This window comes from Magnolia sinica, chromosome 2 (genome assembly GCF_029962835.1).
Source record: "Magnolia sinica isolate HGM2019 chromosome 2, MsV1, whole genome shotgun sequence".
Classification (NCBI taxonomy): domain Eukaryota; kingdom Viridiplantae; phylum Streptophyta; class Magnoliopsida; order Magnoliales; family Magnoliaceae; genus Magnolia; species Magnolia sinica.
Window position 1 is genome coordinate 37464140 of NC_080574.1, and position 25792 is coordinate 37489931.

Below are 25792 nucleotides of genomic sequence, written 5' to 3' on the forward strand. Positions count from 1 at the left end.
TCGTGGGTCATAGACTCTGGAGCTTCCTCCCATATGACTGGTAAGTCTCAATTCTTTTCCTCTTATTCTCCTTCACCCCACACTCAGTATGTCACAATGTATTTTAGTAGTTGGAACTAACGTATTCCAAGGAGTTTAAAAACATCGAGGTCATTTGAGTATATTTTCTCAAAATATACATGTACATATCTATGCATAACTTACACTCCGGGTGTCCTATTGACATGCTGTTTTTGCCATTAACTCCGTAACTCGACTACGGTTAGGCTCTCGGACCTAATGGATTTTGAAAACTCGATGGTGGGGCTCCGCCAGATAAAATAAGGACATAATTGTCATTTCTCAGATTGTTTAATTTTAAGTCCATATCTTAAATTCGGACATCAGGTTGAAATATGGCTTGCCGCTTGATAACAGAACAACTTTATGATCAAGTCAAAACATTCTCGAGGCCAATGGACCTATAGTCAACGGCTATCCAGTGTACAAACCAGATTTCGGAGTCACGGGTCTTACAATTAGGGTGAGCCTAAGCCTCTGCCTGTGTATCATCGTCGAGATAAATCTATACACGCTCAGCCATCCACCCTTCCGCTCACTTTGGATGTTGGCTCAGGTGACTCTCCTACCTCGAGTTTAGATCTCCCCATTGCCGTGCACGAAGGGTCACGCTCTTGTACTCAACACCCCATTAGTAATTTCATTTCATATGATCATCTCTCACTGTCTTTTTAGTTGTTTGCAGCTTTCCTTTCATCACAGACTATTCCTCGGTCTCTCTTACATGCTCTTCAAAGTCCTGACTGGACGAAGGCGATGATTGAAGAAATGCCTGCTCTTGAGAAGAATCATACTCGGGACCTTGTGCCACTTCCTTTAGGTCATAAACCTGTTGGATGTCGATGGGATTATACGGTCAAGTTTCTTTCAGACAGCTCCATTGATCGCTATAAAGCCCGTCTTGTTGCTAAGGGTTATACACAGACTCATGGTGTGGATTACTTCGAGACATTCTCTCCAGTGGCTAAGCTTAATTCGATTCGCGTTGTGATCTCCTTGGCCGTTAATTTATCATGGTCCTTGTTTTAACTTGATGTTGAGAATGCATTTTTCCATGGGGACCTTGCAGAGGAAGTCTACATGCATCAACTTCTTGGCTTTGTTGCTTCCCACAACCTTGCACTTGTATGTGGGTTGAAGAAGGTTCTTTATGGACCCAAACAATCCCCACGTGCATGGTTCAAAAAATTTAGTCAAGCTCTCTTGGAGTTCGGCTTTGTTCGTAGTCATGCTGATCATTCTCTCTTTATATGTCGTTGATCGACGGGCATTATGGTTCTCATTGTCTATATGGATAATATTGTTCTGTCCAGTAGTGATTCTGTTCGAATGAGGGAGGACAAAGAATTTTTGAAGACCAAGTTTGAAATCAAGGATCTTTGTCCTCTTTGCTACTAAATCTGAATTGAAGTTGGTCGCTCATCATACAGATTGGTCTTGTCACGACGAAAATATGCGCTCGATCTTCTCATGGAGACCGGAATTTTAGGGTGCAAGCCCGCTACCACTCACATGGATACTTCATAGAAGCTTCGACTAGATGATGGTGCTCTCCTTACTGATCCTGGGATGTATTGACGACTTGTAGGCCGGCTTATTTACCTAGCTATTACTCACCTAGATCTCTCATTTGCGGTGGGCGTTGTTAGACAATCCATGCAAATTCCCGTACTTCCCATCTCACGATTGTCTACTGCATACTTCGGTATCTAAAATCAGCCCCGAGTCTTGGCCTCTGCTTTTAGTTGCATGGTCATCTTTATCTTTCTTGCTATTCCGATGCTGATTGTGCAGGTAGTACTTACGATTGCCACTTTACATTCGGCTTCTGTACCTTCCTATGTGGCAATTTTATAACATGGAAGAGCAAAAAGCAACCGGTTGTTGCTCGGTCCTCGGCTGAAGCAGAATATCGTGCTATGGCTCGTGTGACATGTGAGCTTGTGTGGCTTTGCAACCTTCTTGAAGAACTTGGCTATCCTCCTTCAGATCCTGTTCCTCTTCACTGTAACAACCAAGCGGCCATCTATATTGCTCGTAACCCGGTTTTCATGAGTGAACCAAACATATTGAGGTCGACTGTCACTTTATTCAGGAGAAAGTAGCTTCTAAGGAAATCGTCACTCCTTTTGTTTGATCTGGGGATCAACTTGCTGATGTTCTTACAAAGTCCTTGAGTCGAGATGCTCTTCATCGTGTTCATGACAAGTTGGGCATGATCAATATCTATGCTACAACCTGAGGGGGAGTATAGAGAATGCTAGTGTATTGTGTATGTGGTTAGTGGCCCTTTTAGTGTAAGTGCATGTGCACACTTTCCTCTTCTCCTGCGGTGTACTATATGCTCTAATATAATAAAATATTGTGTGTTAGGGCAAGAAAGCCTAACGCAACATCTTTCCCAAACTCTCCTCATCCTTCTTCTCTCTCAATCTTGTCCTATTTTCTTCACATTATTATCATCAACCCATTCTCTACTGGGCGAACCACAATAGTCTGCACTTAATTTTTTTTTTCTTTTTCTTTTTTAACTTTCCACTAGATGATTTTTCCTCTAAAAAATTTACATAAGCATCTATGGACTTTCCAGCATTAAGAGGAACCTGCCCAACTTGTAGGGCTCTCAACGGGCCGAACTAGCCCAATGGGCCTGGCTCGCTTTGGGCTAGGCTTATGCTAGAAACTAGGCTAGAGGGCCAGGCCCACGTCCAAAATTTCAGCCCGTTTAATAATATGGTTGGGCTCAGGCTTCATTTAGGAGCTTGTCAACTTGACCCACCTGGCTTGTTTAGGATTTCAAGGGTATTTTTGTCATATATCATGCATGATGGGGTACCCTTTACCAATGTTCGAAATATCAGTATCACGTTATGTATTGCACCCTTGGGATATGGATACGTATCGGTTATCGCATGGGATATATCGGTTGTATTGCGTAATGTATCGTTGTTGTTGGAAACATTGGGAAATTGGTCGAATTTTTCAATGAAACTCCAGTGATGATTAAAAAAAGACATCAATACACATAAATGAAAACATTATAAAAAGCAAGTGCAAATAATAGGTTTTCTTTGTATGAGGTCCTAATCTATGCACTGTCTAACTAAATCGATGCAAGTATATTCAAAGTCTATTCATATAATTTATAAATGTAAGAAAAAGTCTATTCATATAATTTATAATTGTAAGAAGACGTGTGTGGAAACACATGCAATACATTTAAAAGAAAAAGAAGAATCACTAGATCAAGTTACATACATATTTGATTTTATATTAGGACACAAAGATTGCGCAACAAATTTGCGAGAAATTGGGAAATTTTTATTTTTTTTTCAAATTTCCGCAACTCGGCCCATCTCCTCTAAATCTCAAAATCGAAGCTCCCAATCCATGATTTTTCATGGATTTGTAACAATTTGACATTGATTTAACATGATTTATAGAAAAAGGATCGAAAATCGAAAATGCTCACCAGATCGAACATGTGGGATATATCCCACTACTTGTGTATTTTGTATCGGGCAGGTGGGATACAAGATATATTGTGGGATGTATCGGTCGATATTGTTGATGCTTAAAACACCACCCTTAACTAGCAACCTAAATCTTGGTAGCCAAGCTCAGGCCATGCATAATCTTTAAGGACCGGGCTCGGGCCTAGGTTTTACTTTGTGGGCTGGGCTTTGACAAATTTCGACTTGGTCCAAGCCTAGCCCGTTAATAGCCCACCAACCCACATCACAGTACCCACTCAAATTTTAGGTGAACATTATTGGAATACCCAATCTCGTTGCTTGGAGGAGTTCTCAAGTAGCGAAGAATATAATAGATAGCACCTGGATGATGAGAACGTGGGAATTGACTAGTGGCACTTACAACATGAGCAATATCATATATGCCTTGTGAGGATATCAATAACACATTTCCATTGAGACATGAAGATTTTCTTTTTTGATTGAGCCACTTTAATGTCGAGAAAATATTTCAAGAGTTCCAACTCCTTAATAATCAAAGGTACTTGCCAAGAATGATTTAACAGTTGCCATTTCCACACCACTATCACTAAATAACGAGAACAATAGTGAATGTACAGTACCATCATGCTTTATGAATACAAAATCAGCGTAGGAGCTCAAATGGAAATGAATTTGATAAAAATTTCAACTAAACTTCTCAAACCATGCTCTGGAAGACTGCTTAAGGCCTAAGGGATTTCTTTAGTTTGCAGACCATCCAACGCATGAGGAAGAGACATGTACATAATACACTTCTTCGTGGGGATACATCTCTTGCAGATAAGTTTAACCAATTAAAACAAACCCCAATTCTAGACAACCAATAGGAACAATAATAATAAATAATAAATAAACCTAAATCTAAAAAACAAAAAAAAAACAAGGAAATAATTCAGCACAAACGAAGAAAATTACAAACTTTCAGAGAGTTTGGACTCCACATGGGGCCCACACAATCTCCAAAACCATCTACTCTTGGCACATCATCATATGGACTGTAAAGAGAGGAAAGCCGTTTAGATTCCATTGAGCTTGAAGAGAAAATGCGTCACAAAGTCCAGTATTGTAACTTTTAGGTGCATATCTTAGGGAAGAAGATTTGTCCTTAATCTTTATATGTCGCCATAAATTTGTTTTTTTTTTTTTTTTTGAGAGATAACAACAATTTATTGAGAAAGCGCACTAAAAGGCGTGAAAGAAACAAAAGAGAAAAGAACGAGTAAAAAGGAAACCCCCCCAAGAGCCTAAGTAGGCTTAACATAAGCTGCCCACTCAACACAAAGTCCTTTGATCCTATGAATGACAACATCAAGCATTCCTAGCACCCCATATTGCCCACAAAATGGCCATAATAAGAAGTCTCCATTTAGCTCTTCCAACCTTTCCTGATCCTCTCTCATGCCATGCTTCAAGGAGATCCTCCATCGCCTTGGGCATCACCCAAATAGTTCCAAGCAAAAGCAAGGAATGGTCTCAAATCTTCCTCACAAACGAGGAATGAATGAAGAGATGATTGATCGATTTTGCATCTTGCATACACATCAAGCATATATTTGGCAAGATCAATGATCGTTTTTGAAGATTATCAATGGTGAGGATCCTCATTCTACCCACCAACCAAACAAAAACCACCACTCGAGGAGGGGACCTGTAGAACCAATGATGGAATGGGTGACGGGCGCAAGAGATGGAGAATTTAGAGATCATATCATAGAAAAACTTCACCATAAATGAGCCCGAAGAATGAGCCGAACCAAGGTGTGCTTGAACTCTGACTTGAAGGCATATAATTTTTTAGCAATTTGAGCAAACACACCAATTCTTTTGTTTCAGCATCTGTCAAATTCCCATGACAAGGAGGATTCCAAACAAAGGAGCTATTGCAAGGAGAGAAGCACTCATCTACACTTACAAAATGATCTGTAGCAATTCGAGCGAACCTCGGGGATAAATTTTGAAGAGACGTATCCCCACACCAAATATCACCTCAAAATCTGAGGTGATGGTCGTTACAAGAGAGAGAGAGAGAGAGAGAGAGAGAGAGAGAGAGATTATTTTTTGCACCAAATGCTCAATTGCTACAATTCCCTTACAAATAGAAGAGGCTCTGTAAATAGGTCTTCTAATCGACCACCCACCACGCTGCACTCCATACTTGCTAGTGATGAGCTCCCTCCACATACTCCCTCGCTCAACTCCAAATCACCAAATCCATTTACCGAGAAGGGCAATATTCATCCATTCCAAGCTTTTGATTCTGGCCCCCCCAATTCCACCTCTCCCCAGTTAAGATGGAATTTTCGTTCCTCTGAAGAACCTCTCCAAAAGAAATCTCTTCTTAACTTTTCCAACCTAGAGAGAACCGATTTAGGGCACTAGAACAAAGACATGAAAAATATCGGCATATTAGCGAATGTCGTCTTTATAGGGGTTAACCGACCACCATAAGAAAGATGACGATTCCTCTAGGAAGCAAGCTTCCTTCCAATCCTCTCAATCACCTTATTCCACAAGTGGATTGGGGGCTTTCCAATACACAATGAAAGGCCCAAGTTGAAAACAAAGAGAAATTGCCCAAGTTGAAAACAAAGAGAAATTGAGAGCAAAGAGAGACAATTCTCCTTTTGGTTTTTTGTTGTATTTGAGACAACCCAAAGGGGTCGAATATATAGAGATTTACAAGGTAAATGATAAAGACAGAATCATCTATCTATGGAAATTAGATATACAAGGCATGTGGCCATACAAGGCATGTGGCTATACAAGGCATGTGGCCATGTGGCCAGTTTAACACCCCCCCTCAAACTAATGCTGGTCATTGACAAGTAATAGTTTGCCAACTAGAAATGAGTTACGTGCAGAAGTGAGGGACTTCGTGAGAATGTCTGCAATCTGATCATGGGATGCGACATGTGGAAGAGAAATGAGCCCAGACTGAAACTTCTCTCGGATGAAGTGATAGTCAACTTCAATATGCTTTGTCTGTTCATGAAAAACATGGTTAAAGTCAATCTGAATGACACTTAGATTATCTACATGTAGTGGAGTAGGATTCTGTAGATGAACGCCCAAGTCAGAAAGAAGTCCACGTAACCAGACAAGTTTACTACAAGCAGCTGACATCACTCGATACTCGGCCTCCGTGCTTGATTTAGAAACAGTGGCCTGCTTCTTACACTTCCAAGAGATGAGAGAAGTGCCGAGAAAAATACAGTAGCCAGTGGTAGATCTTCGTGTGAGAGCGCGACCGGCCCAGTCAGCATCCGAATAAGCACAAAGGTCCAGAGCTGCTGTGGAGGAGAAGAACAGTGATCAATCTAGAGTTCCACGTAGGTACCATAGGATGCACAACACCGCACTTATATGAAGAGTTTTAGGAGCAGAAATAAACTGGTTGACAACTTGGACAACGTATGCAATATTAGTGCAAGTCATTGTTAAGTAAACCAGATTTCCAACCAAACGGCGGTATAATGTGGGCTGCGCAAGACGATCACCATCGTCACGGCCATGTTGAACGTTAAATTCTAAGGGAGTCTAAATTGTCTTCTGATCCGTCAATGAGGCCAAAGCAAGAAGATCCTTGGTATATTTACGCTGGCTGACTAGGATCCCACGTTAAGAACGTGAAAATTCAAGCCCAAGAAAGTATGTTAGATGGCCGAGGTCCTTCATCTCGAAGGATGATTTCAGAACTTCTTTTAATGCCGAGATGCCAGTAGCATCGCTACCAGTCAGGAGTAGGTCGTCAACATATACGAGAACAATGACAATACTGTGATCAGTGTTGCACAAAGATAAAGATGAGTCATGCCCACTTTGAGTAAAGCCAGCACCTGTAACAACATCGTGAAAGCGTTCGAACCATGCCCGAGGTGCTTGTTTGAGGCCATACAGAGCTTTTTTTAGACGACATACCTTATTGGCAGGAATTAAAGAGCCAGGAGGAGGTTTCAAATATACTGTTTCTTGGAGGTCTGCACGAAGAAAAGCATTTTTCACATCCGAGTGAGTGGCCAAGAATGAATGGATGATATTGCCAAAAGAGTACGAACAATTTTCATCTTGGCCATAGGGGTGAATGTGTCATCATAATCAATTCCGTGTTCCTGTTTGTATCCTTGAACTACAAGCCGAGCCTTGTATCGATCCAATGATCCGTTAGACTTGGGCTTTATAAAATAAATCTATTTACTACCAATTAATTGTTGGTCAGTGGGTCGAGTGACAATGTCCCACATATGATTATCATCCAATGCTGCAAGTTCCTCTGCATAGCCTTCTTCCAACAATCATGAGTGGTTGCCTGAGTGTATGAAGTAGGAATAGATACAGTATCCAAAGTAGCATTCATGGCAGACATAGAGTATATCAAGCGATTAGGTTGTCGATGTACACGGGAGGAACGACGTATCAAGGTGGGTTCTGGATCGGCAACAGGTACAATAGGGAGAGTAGTAGGCGGAGGATCTGTACGTGGCCGTCGTGAATAAACCTGTAACGGACGAGGGAGAGTACTTTAGGCAAAAGGAATGTTAGGAAAGGTGGTAAGACCAGGAGAGTTTGGTGTGTGTAGAGGAGGAACAGAGGAATGAAAGGCAATATGCTCCAGAAAAACAATATTTCGTGAAACCCGAACATGATGTGAGACGGGATCATAACATCAAAAACCCTTCTGAGTTTCTCCAAAGCCCAAGTACATACATTTGACTGATTTTGGAGATAGTTACGTTCACGTGATGCCAGGTGAACATAACATACATAATCAAAAACATGAAATGTGGAATATGTAGGAGGTAAGCCGGTGAAAACAAAGTAGGGAGATTTACTGGTCAAAACTTTGGTTGGCATTCGGTTAATCAAGTAGGCTGAATGTAACATTGTTTCGGCCCAGAAAGAACGAGGAACACTCATAGTTGTCATCAGGGTGTTGGCAGTTTCAATAATATGACAATTTTTTTCGTTTAGCCACCTCGTTCTGTTTTAGAGTATCAGAACAGATGGTTTGATGAATAATCCCATGACCCTAAAGATATGTGCGAAAATCTGTTGAGAGATATTCTCCCCCTGAATCAAGAGCGCAGAGAGTTTGAACTTTTACCTGAAATTGAGTGTCCACCATGGAGTGAAATAATTTGAATTTCTCAAAAACCTGTGACTTAAGAGTGTAGAGAGTAAATCTAGGTGTAACGTGTGAAATCATTAATAAATATGACATAGTATCGTAACCCAGAGACTGACATAATTGGTTAAGGATCCCAGACATCCGTATGCACTAGTTCAAACATAGATGATGATTTTGTAGTACTTAGAGGAAAGAGAATACACTTACTTTTTGGAAGACAATAGGAAGAACAAGAATAATCCAAATCACTTTTATTAAGAGAGATATTCCCTAACATGCCAGAACAAAATAACTGAATTAACCGATCTGAATGTGGATGACGTAGGCGAATGTGCCAGAGTTTCCATAATTTATTTGCCGAATAAATATCTGATGAAGATGGAGAAAAAAAACAATGAGCTAGAGTGACAGATGGGTCAAAGTTCAGCACGTAAAAGTTCAGTACGTACAGATGACCATGCCTCCTAGCCTTCCCAATTACCCTCCCCGTTGCCGGATCCTACACAAAACAACAGTTTGGAAGAAATATGACTAAGCAGTTATTGGATGTAAGTTGACCAACAGAAATTAAATTGGAGGAGAGGTTAGGGACATGAAACACATCACAAAGGGTGAACTGGTGATTGGCAGAAAGAGAGAATCAATGATCCAATGGACTAAATGGGTAGTCTAGTGCCATCCGTAGTATAAATAGCCTGATTTTCAGTGTAGGGACGAATGTCGCGAAGATGGGATATGTCACCAGTCATATGATTGGAAGCACCTCAATCGAAGAACAATGTAGAAGATACGGATATACCTGACATTCTCGCCACAGAAAGGGCCGTGACGATCTGCTGTAGCATCGCAGGAGTCAAAGATGAGGAAGGTTCTTTAGCAGAAATATTAGATGCAGTATCACTAACAGAAGGCTCTGAAGAAATAGTCGCAGACGTAGCAGAAAGAGCCACGGCCATGACCTCAACCACCACTTCTACAGCCGAAAGAGGATGCATAGGCATGTGTACGGTAGTCCTGAATACCATGACCAGTTCGTCGACAATAAGTGCACCAATCTTTACACTGAGCGACGACATGTCCCATTTTGTTGCAGCCACAACAAGTTAAATGATTGGAACTATGGTTTGGTGCAGAGGTGGATGCAGCGAGTACCAGATCAGATGGTCCCTGAGTTGGGGACGTGGGAGAGAACTTTCAGACGTTATTCCTTAGCCAATAATTCATTAATAACAGAATTCAATGAAGGAGTTGGGCTACGGTTCAGGAGAGCAGCCCTACAATGCTCAAATTCCGGACGCAGCTTCATAAGAAACTGTCGAACGTGCGCACTATCGCGCATTGATTGGAAGATATTAAAGTCATTAGGAAATTCTGGATCCATCATAGCCATCTCTGTCCAAATTGTAACAATGGAAGAGTAAAAGGTTTGAATACTTTTGTCACCCTGAGTAAGGTGAACCAAATCTTGTTTTAGGCAGTATAACCGAGCCGCATTACTCTGTTTATAAATTGTCTGGAGATGCTCCCACATTGCTTTAGCAGTGCGATGTGGCGTGAGACCAACAACAATTGACCGGTCAACTGAATCGAGAATCCAGGTAATAATCCGTCCATTTTTCATTTCTCATTCAGCCACTTTGTCGACATCTGTGGAAGTGGGGGACAGGAATAGATCCATCAATTAGTCCCCACAAACCACGACCCTTGAGAAAACTCTGAAAGTGGATAGCCCATGGATTGTAGTCGGTACCATCGAAACTACATCGTGGGGCCTTTGTACGGGAGTCTTTGTCCATATATAGGAAGTAATATAAACCACGCCAAGGAAGGAGGTATCGTGCAACTGGAGGGCTGGTCACAGTGACAAGCAACAGAACAGCAACAGCAACAGGCGCGATCGGACGTGTGCAGTGGTGATCAGAAGCAGTAGTGTGCAATGGAGGCAACAGGGGCGTACACACTGGTGAGTGGCCGTACGCAGTGGTGATCGGAGGTGTGCAGTGACAGATCGGACATACGCAGGGTGATCAGACAGGGCTGGGGGTGGGTTGGGTTTCGTCGGACAGGGCTAGGGGTGGTCGGATAGGGCTGGGTTTCGTCGAACAGGACTGGGGGCGGTCGGATAGGGTAGGGTGCGATCGGACAGGTGTGGGGATGGGTTGGGGGTTGTCGAACAGGGCAGGGGAATGTAGCAGGAGCCGGATTTGTCAGGAGGTGGTGCCGCAGGGGTTTGCTGACGCATGGAAGGTTGGATCTGTCAGGAGGTGGTGCCAATGACGAAGGAGGTGCCGGATCAGTATGGCTCTGATACCATGAAAACAAAGAGAAACTGAGAGCAAAGAGAAACAATTCTCCTTTTGGTTTTTTGTTGTATTTGAGACAACCCAAAGGGGTCGAATATGTAGAGATTTACAAGGTAAATGATAAAGACAAAATCATCTATCTATAGAAATTAGATATACAAGGCATGTGGCTATACAAGGCATGTGGCCATGTGGCCTGTCTAACACAAGTATGTTAACGGGGAAGCTCTAGCTCTACACGCAAAACATGAAGCTAAAGGGAGGACATCTTCGTTGTTCACATTGATTCCTAACATTTCTGTCTTTGCAACGCCAATCTTCAAACCTGAGACCGCCTCAAAACACATTATTACTTTTCGAAGATTATCCACCGATACTTGATCCGCATCACAACAACGAAGTGTCATCTACATACTGAAGGTGAGAGAAGGAAACGCTGGTAGTAGCCCCCATGAAACCACTAAACATACCATTCTCCTCTCCCTTGGAAAGCAATCTTGCTTAGCGCTTCTCCAACCACGACAAATAAGGAGATAATGGATCCCCTTGCCTTAAACCCCTCAAGGACTTTTAGAAGCCTTTAGAACCATTTATGAGCATCGAAAAGGAGGCGGATTGAACACAAGCCCTCCTCCATCCTCTCCATCTCTGACTGCATCCCAACCAGTCTAACATGTAGTCTATAAACCTCAAGTCAACATAGTCACATGCCTTCTCAATATTTGATTTGCAGACGATGCCAATCTTTCCTTTCGTATGCCTTTCATGAATGCATTCTTGAGTGATGAGAGCACTATCTAAGATCTGTCTACCACTAACAAACGCTCCTTGGTTATTGGAGATAACCTTGCCAGGCACATTTCTAAACTGAGATGCCAAGACTTTGGCTAAAATCTTATAAGGCCCCCCTATCACGCTAATAGGTCTGAGGTCTTTAATTTCTTTAGCCCCCTCAACTTTTGGGAGAAGAGCCTTTATAGGGGATGTAACGTGCTGTTAACAACAATTATAGGTCATTTTTTCCATAACGGCTATTACGGCCGTTATGACCCCGTAACGTGTAATGGTTGCCATTGTTACCTTTACGTAACGGCCTTTACGACACACCATGGTGGTGATCCTTTTCGGTGGGGGGGGGGGGGGGGGAGGAAGGATTCGTGCTATTCCAGAAATTAAAAATGTTGAAAAAAGAAATATGCAAATGGAAGAAAGAAGAGCTAGGGGGTTGTGAAGAGGAGACTATAAAATTTTTGCTACAAATCCAGAATCTTGATATAAAGGAAGAGTTAGGAAAGAGCATGGCGGGAAGTGCATCATGCTAAATACAGTGCTGGAATGTGATAGGATGAAATCAAATGGTGCCAGTAATCACATGTTATTTGGTTGAAAGAGGGAGATAAAAGCATAATTTTTCCATGCTATGGCAAGCGCAAGGGCAAGGGTAAACAAGAAAAAATCTTTACGAGTAGAGGGGGAAGGAATGGAAGGAAAGGCTAAGGTATGTAATACAATAGTTGATTTCTACAGAATCTACTATCAAAAGAAGAATGGAAAAGGCTGCTGCTTGATAGTTTGTCCTTCGACACCATGCCTTCACAAGTGGCAAAATCTATAGAAAAGGCCTTCTTCAAGGTAGAAGCTAATCAAGCAGTGCAAGAATTGGGTAGTGACAAAGCACCAGGGCCGGACGGGTTTCCAATTGCGTTCTATCTATAGTTTTGGGAGTTGGTTAAGAATGATGTGTATAGTTTCATCAATGAATTATATGAGAAAGGATGCATTGCCTTAGAGCTAGGAGCCACGTTTGTAGTGGTGATCTCCGAAAAAGGTGCTAAAAGCCCGAGAGACTTTAGACCCATATGTTTGCTGCTGGGTGGTCAGTGTGAGATATTGGCCAAGATACTTGCAACTAGATTTTGTGCGGTGTTGGGGGAGGTCATTTCAGACTCACAAGGGGCTTTTGTTTAAGGCAAACAGATAGTAGATAACTTACTGGTGGCGAATGAGTGCATTGATTGTTGTCATAGAAGAGGGTCAAAAGACCTTGTTTGTAAGCCTGATCTTGAAAAAGCCTACGATTATGTAGATAGGGAATTTATGGACTATATGCTACATCGGATGTCTGGTGTCTTGGAGATCTTGGATGTAGAAATGTGTGAGATCAGTGAAATTCTCTATCCTGGTTAATGGTTTACCCAATGGTTTTTTCTCAACTTTTGGGGGCCTACGTCAAGGGGACCCACTATCGCCATATCTTTTCGTTATCGTAATGGTTGATGAAAGGCGTCAACTCCAACTTCTAGATTTCACAATTGTAGTATGCCGATGATACTTTGCTATTTTGTGAGGCAAATTCTCAAGATTTTGAAAACCTTCGGGCAATCATTGTTAGCTTTGAGGCAGTTTCGTGTTTAAAGGTGAAATTATGGGGGTGGGAATCATGGAGGAGTTGAAGATATATGCTGATCAATTTGGTTGTAGGGAGGGTTCCTTTCCAAGGTCATGTCTTGGGCTTCCTCTGTTTGTTGGTGGACCAACGAAACATCTATGGGACAAATTGGATAACTAACTTCCAGATTTCACATTTGCAGTATGTTGATGATACTTTGCTCTTTTGTGAGGCAAATTCTTAAGATTTTGAAAACTTTCGGGCAATCATTGTCAACTTTGAGGCAGTTTCAGGTTTTAAGGTGAAATTTTGGGTGTGGGAATCATTGAGTTGAAGATACACGCTAATCAATTTGGTTGTAGGGAGGGTTCCTTTCCAACATCATATCTAGGGCTTCCTCTATGTGTTGTTAGACTGACGAAACACCTATAGGACAAAGTGATCGATAGGTTTGAGAGAAGATTGTCACAATGGAAAACTCGACATTTGCCAATGGGTGGGAGAATAACTTTGATCAAGATGGTAATGTCTAACCTTTCAATTTATTACGTCTCTTTTCAAATGCCCCAAGTCTGTATTGCAAAAATTGGAAAAACTTAGGCGGGACTTCCTATGGAAAGGAGCAGAAGACCAACAAAAGTTTCATCTCATGCAATGGGAGGAAGTATGCATCCCGCAGGATCGAGGGGTAGTAAAGGAGGTTGGAGATCATGATTGTGGCTCTACTAGGGTAATGGGTTTGGAGATTTGGGGTGGAAGAAAAGTGTCATTGGCAAATTGTAATAGGTAGGAAATATGGGTTAGATGATAGGGGCTGGTGGAGTAAATCATCTTCAATGTATAGAGCTTCATTCCTATGGAAATCTGTCACATCAATTAGAGAAAAATTTTGGGAAGGGATTGGGTTGCAATTGGGGGATAGAAAGAAGGTTAGATTTTGGGAAGATAGGTGGGCTAGAGAGAAAAGTTTGCACAATCTATTTCCACGATTGGTGGGGACTTCCATATAGTGGGATATTCCATAGTGGGAAGGGAAGTAGTTTGGACTCTGCCTTATGGAAAGAACTTGGTGGAGGAAGAAATAACAGAAGTTATAGGTTTGCAGTCTTGCTCTCCAGGGTAATTCTGGCTACTTCAACATTGGGTGGTTAAAAGATAAATTTGGGAAGTTCTAAGTGAAATCATTCTATATGTTCCGTAGTGGGGAAGACTCTTTTAGCGGGTTTTGTCCGACATCCTTCGTTTGGCATTACGACGCTCCTCTAAAGGTGGTGGTGTTTTCATGGCTAGTCGGGAGGAAGAAAGTTCTAACTTCCGATAATCTTCGTAGAAGAAACATGATTCTTCCGAATGCATGTCTTTTGTGTCTTCGAGCCGAGGAAATGGTGGATCATCTGTGTATCCATTTCTCGTTTACAAGAAAGGCTTGGGACAACTTCTTCAATCTATTTCGGATTGCATAGGTGATGCCGAGTTCAATCGAAGATTTTCTTTTGATGTGGCATGGTGGGGGAATAGGAAAGTTAGGTAGGAAAATGTGGCATTTAAGTGTGTTAGCAGGTTGTTGGGCTCTTTGGTTAGAGAGGAATGGTTGATGTTTCAGGAATTGTAGGGGGCACGTTTGGGGGGTATTTGGGAGGGCTAAAATCCTATTTCTGGAATGGGCGGAAGTTTAAAAGCTTATGCCTAATTTGCTGGAGGCCCAAAATGCTAGGGGGATTTGTAAATCTTTTTGCTTTTCTTGTATATTTGTGGCTTCGGCCTTATCTAGGGGTTTGCAGTGATTACTTGGGATATAGAATTAAAGGCATAGTCTCATAGAAAAGAATAGGAAATTCAATTATCAAAGTTAAAAGAAAAATGAAGATTCGTCCTTCAGATTGGAATCCCTTGATGATGTATCTAGTGACTTCTATTTGGCAGAGAAATTATGTTTGTCTATTGAACAGTGTGAAAAGGTGTCCTTGAAATTGGTCATAACTTGCTGAAATGATGTCGAAAATTACACGAACTTAGGCTCTCGATAAATTTAATGCGGCCAATTTCTTGTTGTTTCGATGCTGTTTGGTACCCGCAAAAGTGGTCCATAGGCTGCTAATCATGTTTTTGGGCAATTGGTTAGGTGTGGGGTGAGGGTCCACCGCCGGACCTGAGATCCATTAGGGCTGAAATTTAACTACAAAGTGTGTGGGATCATTGGACACCTCGCAGCAATCTCCATTATTGAATGAATGAGTCCAAGTGGGGCTGGAAACCCGAATCATTCAGATCGTCAATTGATGCAGGACACATGATTTAATGCTAGCATGTAACGTGGAGATTATGAAAGAGTCCATAAAGTAATTCAATTAACAAAAGCTGCTTACCCACCAAGTAATTAAGAGTAAACAACAGGAAATAAAATTTGATTTAATCTAAATCACCTTCCTGCATGTTAAGAAATCACATAAATCAATTAAAACTAGGCCCGATGGAATGATAGAACTTCCAATTTAGCATAGGCACGTTCCACACTCATGGACAAATTTGTAGGTTTTATGATTATGGTTAGAAAGGGGAAAATTTGAAATTTGGAAAATTATGGTTCATGGGAATTGGGGATTCTGGAATTAGGGTTTTTTAAAAATTGGAAAAAATAGGAAATTGAAGATTTAGGGTTTGGAAGGTTGTAATGGAAAGGAAAAGAGGAAGACAAGAGAAGAAGAACAAGAATACCTTTCGAAGAAGAGAGAAAGGATGTAAGAAGAAGAATACCTTTCGAAGAAGAGGAAGATGAAGGATGTACCTTGGGGAATCCCCACCAAACAAGTATCTACCCTTCCACAATTCAATAGGAATGGAGGTTTTTTTTTTTTTTTGTTTTTCTTCTCAAATCTCCACTAGGGTTGGAACTCCACCCCCTTGTGCTTTTATAATTAAAAATCCAGCATAATTACAACTATGCCACTCACTTAAGTGAAGCGGCCTATCATCCAAAATAAGAAAACTAAAATATTTATTATCAATCTAAACCATCAAATAAATCCTAAAAATAACAAAAAACATAAAAAAAGCAAAATCAACGTCCGAGGGGCCCGGATCTAAAAGATTCGGTGGCCCGATGGCCTAATTGACAAGATCCAATGGTTAGATCGACACGAAATAGAAATCCTATGATTAAAATGATTTCCTAAGAAGCCCACATGCATCATCCTAAAGTGGGGTCTTCCTGATGCACGTCTAATGCATGTGGGGTCTTCAAAATGGCCCGATGGGCTCTATCTGGAACTTGCCTCCTATCCACAAAGAAAGATGCGCTGATGTGAGTGGTCGTCTCCATCTCTGGTACACCTGAGTAGGTCCTTTGATGTCCCCATCATCAATTCTTTTCATGGTATGGTCTAGATGTTCTATGCTTGAGGTGGGGCTCATGGGGACCAAAATTGGTAGTTGGTATGAACATTCATGGTCAAATACGTGTACCCTGATGCTGACCATAAAAAATCTGCCCTTGGCTTGATCCAAAGGGTTGATGATGATGACCCCTATGCATTGCATCAAAAATACAAGCATTTGAAGACCATTATCATGGGTCCTTTGACAATTTACAAGCATTGATAAATTTAATTCGAATGAGCGTTGCATCAAATACTTGATACGGAGGTTAAATGGCCTGTCTAGAAAATTGGTGATCTTTTTTCTGCTTGTATAGGTACTTATATGCCTGGCCCTATCATTATAATCTACTAGCTTTTGTCAAGAAATTCGATGTTCCATCACATAAAAATCTTCTAATGGAATGCGGCATGCATGCTTTCTCGAATATATCAAGAACCCAGCACCATATCTCCATTGCCAATTGATTGAAGGAACAAGTGGGTTTTTGTGTCCTCTGCCTTCAGGCACATAATACGGGAATTTATGTTGTGTTCTTGTCTATTTCTAAGATGGATTACTGTCAGATCCTTTCTGTAGCTTGCAATCCAACAAAATGGACTCAAGGAACAGGTGGTTCATTATCTATTTCTAAGATGGTTAACTGTTAGCACCTTGTTGTAGCTTGCAACCTAACAAAATGGACTCAAGGAACAAGTGGTTTGCTGTCTACTCTGCCTTCAGGCACATAATACAAGAATTTATAATATGTTGTTGTCTATTTCTAAAATTGTTAACTGGTGGCACCTTGACCCATCTTTTAAACCAATAAAAAGCAATGAGCCCTGCCCTTAGACAACCAGAGACTAGGCATCTGTGCACTCTCCTCACCTGCTCCTATGAGGTGAGCATTTTATCAATTAATCAAAAACATCTCTAATGGATTCAAGTTCCATACTGTTGGATCTCATCCTTTTAGAGGGGGCTCTACCGAGTCCAACAACCGCATAAATATTTTATATTCTTCAATTACATCACTCGAGTTCCTGTGGCAATTAGAATGGTAAACATATCCCTGTTATTTTGAGGTTATTTCTAGCATTCAGAGTTTCCCTCATCTCACCACTATGTAGGAGTCGAACTCTAGAGAATGTCCTTCTCCACATCAATGATCCTCTTAAAATGTAATCTTGCTTCTGTCCCCAACCTTGTAGCTTATGCATTCCTGGAAGCTTGTTTCTACCTTGACCACTACTTTCCAAGCTCTGGATACCCAATACGTTGAAGATTCAATTGTCAAACACCCACCTTGGGCCTCCCACCTAGTCTCCACGACCATTTTCTGAACATGTGGAGTTCAGTGTTTTTAACTGTAACTCCATTTATAGAGGGTACAAAAACAAAAACATCAACATAGGGGCAACAAGATGATAAGAAATAATCTTGCCTCCAAAAGGAATTGTAAAAAAACTGATCCAGTGAACAAGCCACCCCTCATGGCTAAAAACATAAAAAACTAGGTGCTTCACAGAAACCTCCCTGTTAGTCACTAGGATGATGAAACGTCCTGGAGCAAAACAGGCAGGGGCATCCTCTAAATTCTGGGTCAAAAATTCCCCAACTAGAGACCATTAAATAATACTTCAGGTTTCCTTTCATACCCCTCCATAGGAAATCTGTTTGTAATCTATGCAGTCTATCAATCACAAGCATGGAACATCGAAATGTCAATAGGAAATAAATTAACATCATGGATCTACCTTGATGAGAGCAATTCGACTACCAAAGAAAGATTTTTCTTTTCCCATGTAGATAACATTTGAGTACCTGCCAACACCCTTTTGTTGGTCTACTGCCACACTTAGAGGAAGTCCATATATTTGGACAGAAGTGACCAGTTTGCACTCCATCACCAGAAAGTTCTGCTACTCCTCTCTCCTCTGGCTGAATGCCCTTATCTTTTATAGAAATTTACCTTTTGTCCTGCTACAGTCTCGTACCACTTGTTGACCATTTGGAGGTCAGCAAACTGTAAGTGTTAAACCTGGAATTGCATTCTCCACTTTAAACCCTCTTATTTACCCACCCCTCCATGCATGCCTTACCCACCATCCTATTAAGCTCTTCTGCTACTCCCTTGTTGCTTTTGATAAACTTGATGAAGAAATTTGGGATTGGCTTAGAAATTGAAATTGAAAATTTCTCGCTTCTTGTTGCAGATTTTGAATTTCTGCATTGTGTTTTGATTTTTCCCCCCCTGCAGTTGTTATCATTGCTGAGTTTTAGTGCATTATATCGTAAAATATTGCTTGGTTGTAGTGGTAGATAGTTTGGGTGTGGGATTGTCTGGCTCACTGTTCGACTTTTAAGTCCTTTTTTAAAGTACTTTTAGCAGCCGGTGGTCTACCTTCACCTCAAGCTAAGATGTGATATGCTCTTGTATCTTCAAGGGTAGAAATGTTTTGTGCACTGTGGTAAGATAAAATCTTAACTCATGACTGCTTAGAACATATAGAGATTTGTTTGGGCAACATATTCTATAGGGAAGTAGAATAATTGGTAATTCGCTTATCCTTCAAAATAAAATAAAATAATATATAACTCAATCATAAATAATTTGTTGGCAAGACATTACATGTGGGCTATGTGGAAAGAGGTTTGAAGATTTCTAGGATACTTGGGACTTGGGAGTGGCATCTTGTGGTGGGATTTGGTGATCGTTGAATGCTATTGCATCAATGTAAAAAAAGTGCTTTAGTTCCAGCTTATAGATGAGATATTGTATGTTGACCCAATTAGTTGGGACCAATGTTCAAAATATCGGTATCATGTTACGTATTGCATCCTTAAGATACAGATACGTATCGGTTATCGCATGGGATATATTGTTTGTATCGGGTAATTTATCGCACTTTTTAGGAAACATGGGAAAACATTCGAAAAATGGTTGAATTTTTCAATGAAACTTCAGGGATTGTTAAAAAAGATTCAATGAAACTTTAGGGATTGTTAAAAAAGACCTTAATACACACTTTTAAATCATAACATCTCAAAAAAGAAGTGTACATAATGGGTTTCCTTTGTATAGGGTCCTAAGCTATGCGTTGTCTGACTGAGCTAATGCAACTATATTCAAATTGAATGCATAACGTTTAGAGTGTATGTGATGATCATTTCATCAAACACTCCTAAATACTTCGAAATTAGTCTCAATTGACAGCTTGTTGAAAGGAAAATTCAGGAAAAAATTAATATTTTAATAATTTTTAATTAAAAAATGATTTAGGAGTGTTTGAAAAGTGACAAGGACTTAACAAATCAGATGATCAGCCCTCATACATGTTTGATTTCATGTTTGGAATGCAACATTGTAAGCAATTTGGGAGAAATTAGGGAAATTTTGAAATTTCCCCAATTTTTTCAAATCGGGCCACCTACACTCAAATTTCGAAATTAGAGTGTATGTGATGATCATTTCATCAAATATTCCTAAATACTTCGAAATTAGTCTCAATTGGCCGCTAGTTGAAGGAAAATTTTGAAAAAAAAAAAAACATGGAGAACATGAAGGACCAATGGATATCGAAATCAAAGCTCCAACTTCATGATTTTTCATGCATGAAGAACCAATGGATTTGTAACCATTTGGCACCGATTTAACATAATTTCCACCAAAAAAAAAGAGAGATTGGAAATTGAAAATGCTCACTGGATCAAACGTGTGGGATATATCGGCACTACTTGTGCGTTTCGTATCGCACAAATGAGATACAAGATATATCATGGGATATATCAGCCGATATCGTCGATATTTAAAACATTGATTGGGATAAGGCTTAATTGATGATGATGATTTGAAATATTGTATAAGACATTGGATATCCCTAATTTGTTGATAATCTAGTTTCGACTATACTTTGGAGGCCACTGGAGTTGCAATATCCGTATACGTATACCACCCTTATGCCTGTTTTCTTTCATTTGAACAAAGAAGTTTCCCGTACTTGTTTTCAGGAAAATGATCCAACTTTGATGGGAAGGGTGAAGAAGAGTGATGCACGAGAAATGCAGAGCTTCTATCAACATTATTATAAAAAGTATATCCAAGCATTGCAAAATGCTGCTGATAAAGCTGATCGGTGAGTTATTTGTTTGAGAGATTCAAAACAACCATCTTCTAGGTGATGCAGAGTTTGGAAATTGAAACCGTTGATTGTAAACTTTTGATTTATTTATACATGTTGGTTTGGTTTCTCCATTTGCTCAGTGCTCAACTTACCAAAGCATACCAAACAGCTGCTGTCCTTTTCGAAGTCTTGAAGGCTGTCAATCAGACACAGTCTGTTGAAGTCGATCATGAGGTAAAGACAATCTCACAATCTGTAGCTTTTTTGTTTCTTTGGATTGAGCAGCACATTTGATGCAGGTGTCCTGTTGCACAGTGCAAGTTGGACATAAATCACACTTCAAGTTAAGCTGTTGTCACTTATTTTTACATATAACTGGTTCTATAATTATTGGGCTTTCTTTTAGATTTTGGAAGCTCACAATAAGGTTGCTGAAAAGACGGAGATATATGTGCCATACAACATTCTTCCTCTCGATCCTGATAGTGCAAATCAGGCTATCATGCGGTATCCTGAGGTTGGCGTTCACCCTTTCATCCATTGGATGCATCATTGCCAAATCCTATTTTTCCTTCTAGAGACGCTGCTGAGTAAATGCAGTCATTTAAACTGGCAGATTCAAGCAGCTGTTTTTGCACTTCGTAATACTAGGGGTCTACCATGGCCAACGGACTACAAGAAGAAGGCAGACGAAGACGTTCTTGATTGGCTTCAGGCCACGTTTGGATTTCAGGTAAAGAGAACATTGCAAAAAACCATATTTTCTTAATTGAGCATGATTGATTCCTGTGCTCTACAACCATTCCATGAAAGCTCAATTGACTGCTTTTGTGCCTTGTGGTTTAGCGGGTCTTATATTTTGTTGGTTTGTTGTTATGTGCAGAAGGATAATGTGTCTAATCAAAGGGAACACTTGATTTTACTACTTGCAAATGTCCACATACGACAATTTCCAAAGCCTGATCAGCAACCTAAGGTTTTCTGTTTTGCATAAGTTCTCTTTGATATTGCACCTGCTTTAGTTTTATTTTGTTTGCATCGGACCTAGTTAATTGAGTTTATTGTTAGTACAGTTGGATGAGCGCGCACTAACTGAAGTCATGAAGAAGCTTTTTAAGAACTACAAGAAGTGGTGCAAGTATTTAGATCGCAAGAGTAGTCTTTGGTAAGCATTTTCAAAATTTAATTAGTCCTGATGTTCTGGGTCAAGGACTTGAGGTGCTTGGGTTCTCTACTATTGGTGGCATATTATCTTTTTTTTTTTTTTGGGTCTTGGCCTTGGTAGATGATTTCAATATTTCATCTGTTTCAGGTTTTATGTTTGACCAAAATTTGTGCGAGTTTTCTAGTTTTTATCCATGTTTGATGGTGTGGAAAAGCGACAAGTTGGGCCAGTTTGCAGTTCGTTCTTTTTACGAGATACTCACAAATCCCTCAAGGAAAATTCGTATCATTCATACGGCTAAGATTTGGTGGCGGTTTGTGTGGCTCGTGGGAAGAAAGAAGGGTACGAGTGACAATCTTCAAAAGAGATCGCTAATGCTCTGTAATATATGTGTCACGTGCATGGCTAATGCAGAGTCCATTGATCTCCTTCTCATAAAAGTGTCCTTTTGTACGAAAGGTTTGGGAGGGAGTCCTTGGTTTCTTTAATATGGAGTGGGTTTTCTTAGAGTACATTGAGGATCACATTTTGGCTTGGCATGGTGGAGAGTTCAGGAAATATGGTAGGATGGTTTGGAGGTTAGTCAGCATGGCAGTTCGTTGGGGGCTTTAGAGGGAAGGAAATAGTCAATGCCTCCAAAAATATTAGTGGGATGGCGGGGGAAGTGTTTAGGATGGTTAAAGTTTTGGGGTGGGCTTCAAGTCTGAAGTCTTGTGATTTAAATTTTGTGTGAAGGTTGTTTGCTTTGCAGTTCCGTGTTGGTTTTGGCATGGTTTTAATGAAATTGCTGTTATCTTTCAATTTGTATATATAATTATATATATATTTTTGTTAAGCTTGTGATTGTTCCTAAATTGCAGGTTGCCAACTATCCAGCAAGAACTTCAACAACGCAAACTATTGTATATGGGCCTGTATCTTCTTATTTGGGGTGAAGCTGCAAACTTGAGATTCATGCCAGAATGCCTCTGTTATATCTATCATCATGTAAGACTTGAAAGTCTAATATCCATTCTACAGTTCTCGAGCACACCTACATTTTTAAATTCTAAATATGATAACTGCTTTTGCTTCGAATGATCGGAAAAAGAAAAGAAATGAAAAGAAAAACCCTCTTTTTATGCAATAGCTTGTTATAACTTTTATAGAGAAAGGGCTATAACTTTTGTAGAATTTAATTTCGATAAAAGAAAGGGCTGTTATTCTGCGACAAAAAGTGACTTCAATTTGGCCTTGAACAGATAGACTCTACATAGGGGCTGCAATGATGGGGATTGGGGATCCACCCCAAGTGAAGACAATCTCTACTAGGTGTTTTAGAAGTGAAATTTCTAGCTGAGAATTTTGACGATGGGTTGATTTTGAAGTCGTTTAAGAAGAGAAATGAAAGAAATGGAGTTAAAAGCCCCGGGGGGGGGGGGTTGTGTACTCTTTGTTTTTGTGTGTGTGTGTGTGGTCTAGACTTCTCAGATTGGTCTTTTCATCCATAATTAGTTTGCCACATTGTGTATGTTTCTCTAGATGGCTTTCGAACTCTATGGTATGCTAGCGGGGAATGTCAGTCCAATGACTGGCGAGAATGTTAAACCAGCCTATGGGGGTGACGAAGAAGCCTTCTTAAGGAAAGTTGTGACACCAATTTATGAAACAATTGCGAAGGTATCACACTTGGTCGGCTTTCCAATCTAGTGAAGTCAAATTTCTGTCCCATTTGTTATTTAGGTTGTATTTCTCTAATCTAAACACTTTGTTTGGTAGGAAGCTGAAAGGAGCAAAAGAGGAAAATCGAAGCATTCACAGTGGAGGAATTATGATGACTTAAATGAATACTTCTGGTAAATACTAGAGTTGATTATCTATAGTGTGGATTGAGTTTCAAAATATCCTGCTTGTCATTGATGAAATAATTTTATCATGTAAAATGATAGGTCAGTCGATTGTTTCCGCTTAGGTTGGCCGATGCGGGCCGATGCTGATTTCTTTTGTCAACCTCTAGAAGTGCTTCATGGTGAAAAAAATGGAGTAAGTTATTATATAGAGGCCATTTGGTTACTTGACCACTACATTTACAAATCGTCTTATTTACTGGGATTCGAGGTGCACTGGTTATTGTTCTTTGTTCCAATTTTTGTAACACTTTGCACATTTACAAAGTTCTTTTTTTTTTTTTTTTGGATTCTAATCCTCTTTCTGTAATGATGCTAATGAATGTTTTCTATCGTAACTAATGCATGATCCTTATTAGTTCTTTAGTTATTTTTTATAAATTACTGTGTACAAAGCTGCACGGTTTGAATAATTATCAACTTGTCTATCTACCATTGGTTCCTTCTTATGTTGGAAAAAGAGGATGTGATCTCTGGTCATCGTTTTATGTGGAAGCATCGTATTCAACTAACTGCTAGTCCATATACATTTTTATATGGTGGATTTGTTTGGGTTGGGTGCAAGTCCTAGAAGATTATGCCACTCCTTACTCTCTCCAAAAATGAAATCCTTTCATTTGTCCATGCCCACTCAATATTGCTGCAATGGGAGAATAGTTTTATGTTTGATTATTTAAGATAGGTCCAGAAACATTTTTTCTCTTAGAAGTTCTCTTGCTCCTTCCTGCTCCCTTAGATTTCCAGTTTTCGTTGTGTAATTCTTGGGCTTGCCTCATATTGTTGCTATTTGGCTCACTTCTACTGAAGTGCACTACTTATTGCCAATCAATTGATCTCAAAATCATTAAGGATGCCAGTCTTAGAAGTTCTCTTGCCCCTTCCTGCTCCCTTAGATTTCCAGAGTTACGTTGTGTAATTCTTGGGCTCGCCTCATATTGTTGCTATTTGGCTCACTTCTACTGAAGTGCACTACTTATTGCTAATCAATTGGTCTCAAAATCATTAAGGATATCAGTCTTTTTCACTTCTAGTGAATTGCACATCTTACAAGCATCTTTGCCTTTTGCATTGATAATGGGCTACTCAGCTCACTCTTGTATGGTATGTCTAGTGTTTTCAGTAGTGCTCGTAGTGTAGCAAAAACACTACGTAGCATATGCAGGTAGTGTAAGCTATGAGGCATGTAGCGTAAGCTACAGAGCATGTAGTGTACGCTACATGTACCGTAGCGTAGCGTGTAGCGCAGGTAGTGTTTGCTACCTGAAATCTTATTTTCTTTTAGTTATTCTTCCAATGCTAGTTCAACACCTATTTTAAAATGGCAATGGATCATCCCCATCACACATGGCACTACATATTGTGGTCCATATCGTGGATAAAGCACTTAGATCAATCCGGACCATCCAAAGTGTGGTCCATATTGTGAATTTGTGTATGTTTCAATAAATAAGAAAAGTGATCACACTTAGAGATGTTTGAAGGCAAAGAGACAGATTTTGCATGGAAATGTTGTTGATGATCTAGATTCGCAGTAAAGAATTCATAGGAATTATGCATTTTGTAAAATTTATCATATTTTTTCTATTATTTTAATTAAAAATATTAAGTATCACGTAGCTTACGCTACACGCTACTTAAAACACCGGGTATGTCCTAGACTTGGCAATTATTAGGATAATTTTTCTTTCATTATGAAATTGAAGGTAACTTTTGGGTTTTGGATAAAACGTGAATTTGATGCTAGCTCACTTGTTGAATGGAAAGAGATGTTTGAAGGCAAAGAGACAGAGATTTTGCATGGAAATGTTGTTGATGATCTAGATTCGCAGTAAAGAATTCATAGGAATTATGCATTTTGTAAAATTTAT

General features: G+C 40.1%; 1 protein-coding gene across 1 annotated transcript in view; it reads left to right on the forward strand.

Annotated features, from left to right (window-relative positions):
* The window catches only part of LOC131236971 (callose synthase 3-like), a 94904-nt gene that overhangs the window by 17308 nt on the left and 51804 nt on the right, over positions 1–25792 (forward strand). Inside the window, exons 4-13 of the mRNA XM_058234557.1 lie at positions 20761–20885; positions 21014–21107; positions 21280–21390; positions 21490–21606; positions 21757–21849; positions 21947–22038; positions 22899–23025; positions 23560–23697; positions 23797–23873; positions 23967–24060. Coding sequence (XP_058090540.1) covers positions 20761–20885; positions 21014–21107; positions 21280–21390; positions 21490–21606; positions 21757–21849; positions 21947–22038; positions 22899–23025; positions 23560–23697; positions 23797–23873; positions 23967–24060 — 1068 coding nt within the window. The remainder of the gene's footprint in view (positions 1–20760; positions 20886–21013; positions 21108–21279; positions 21391–21489; positions 21607–21756; positions 21850–21946; positions 22039–22898; positions 23026–23559; positions 23698–23796; positions 23874–23966; positions 24061–25792) is intronic.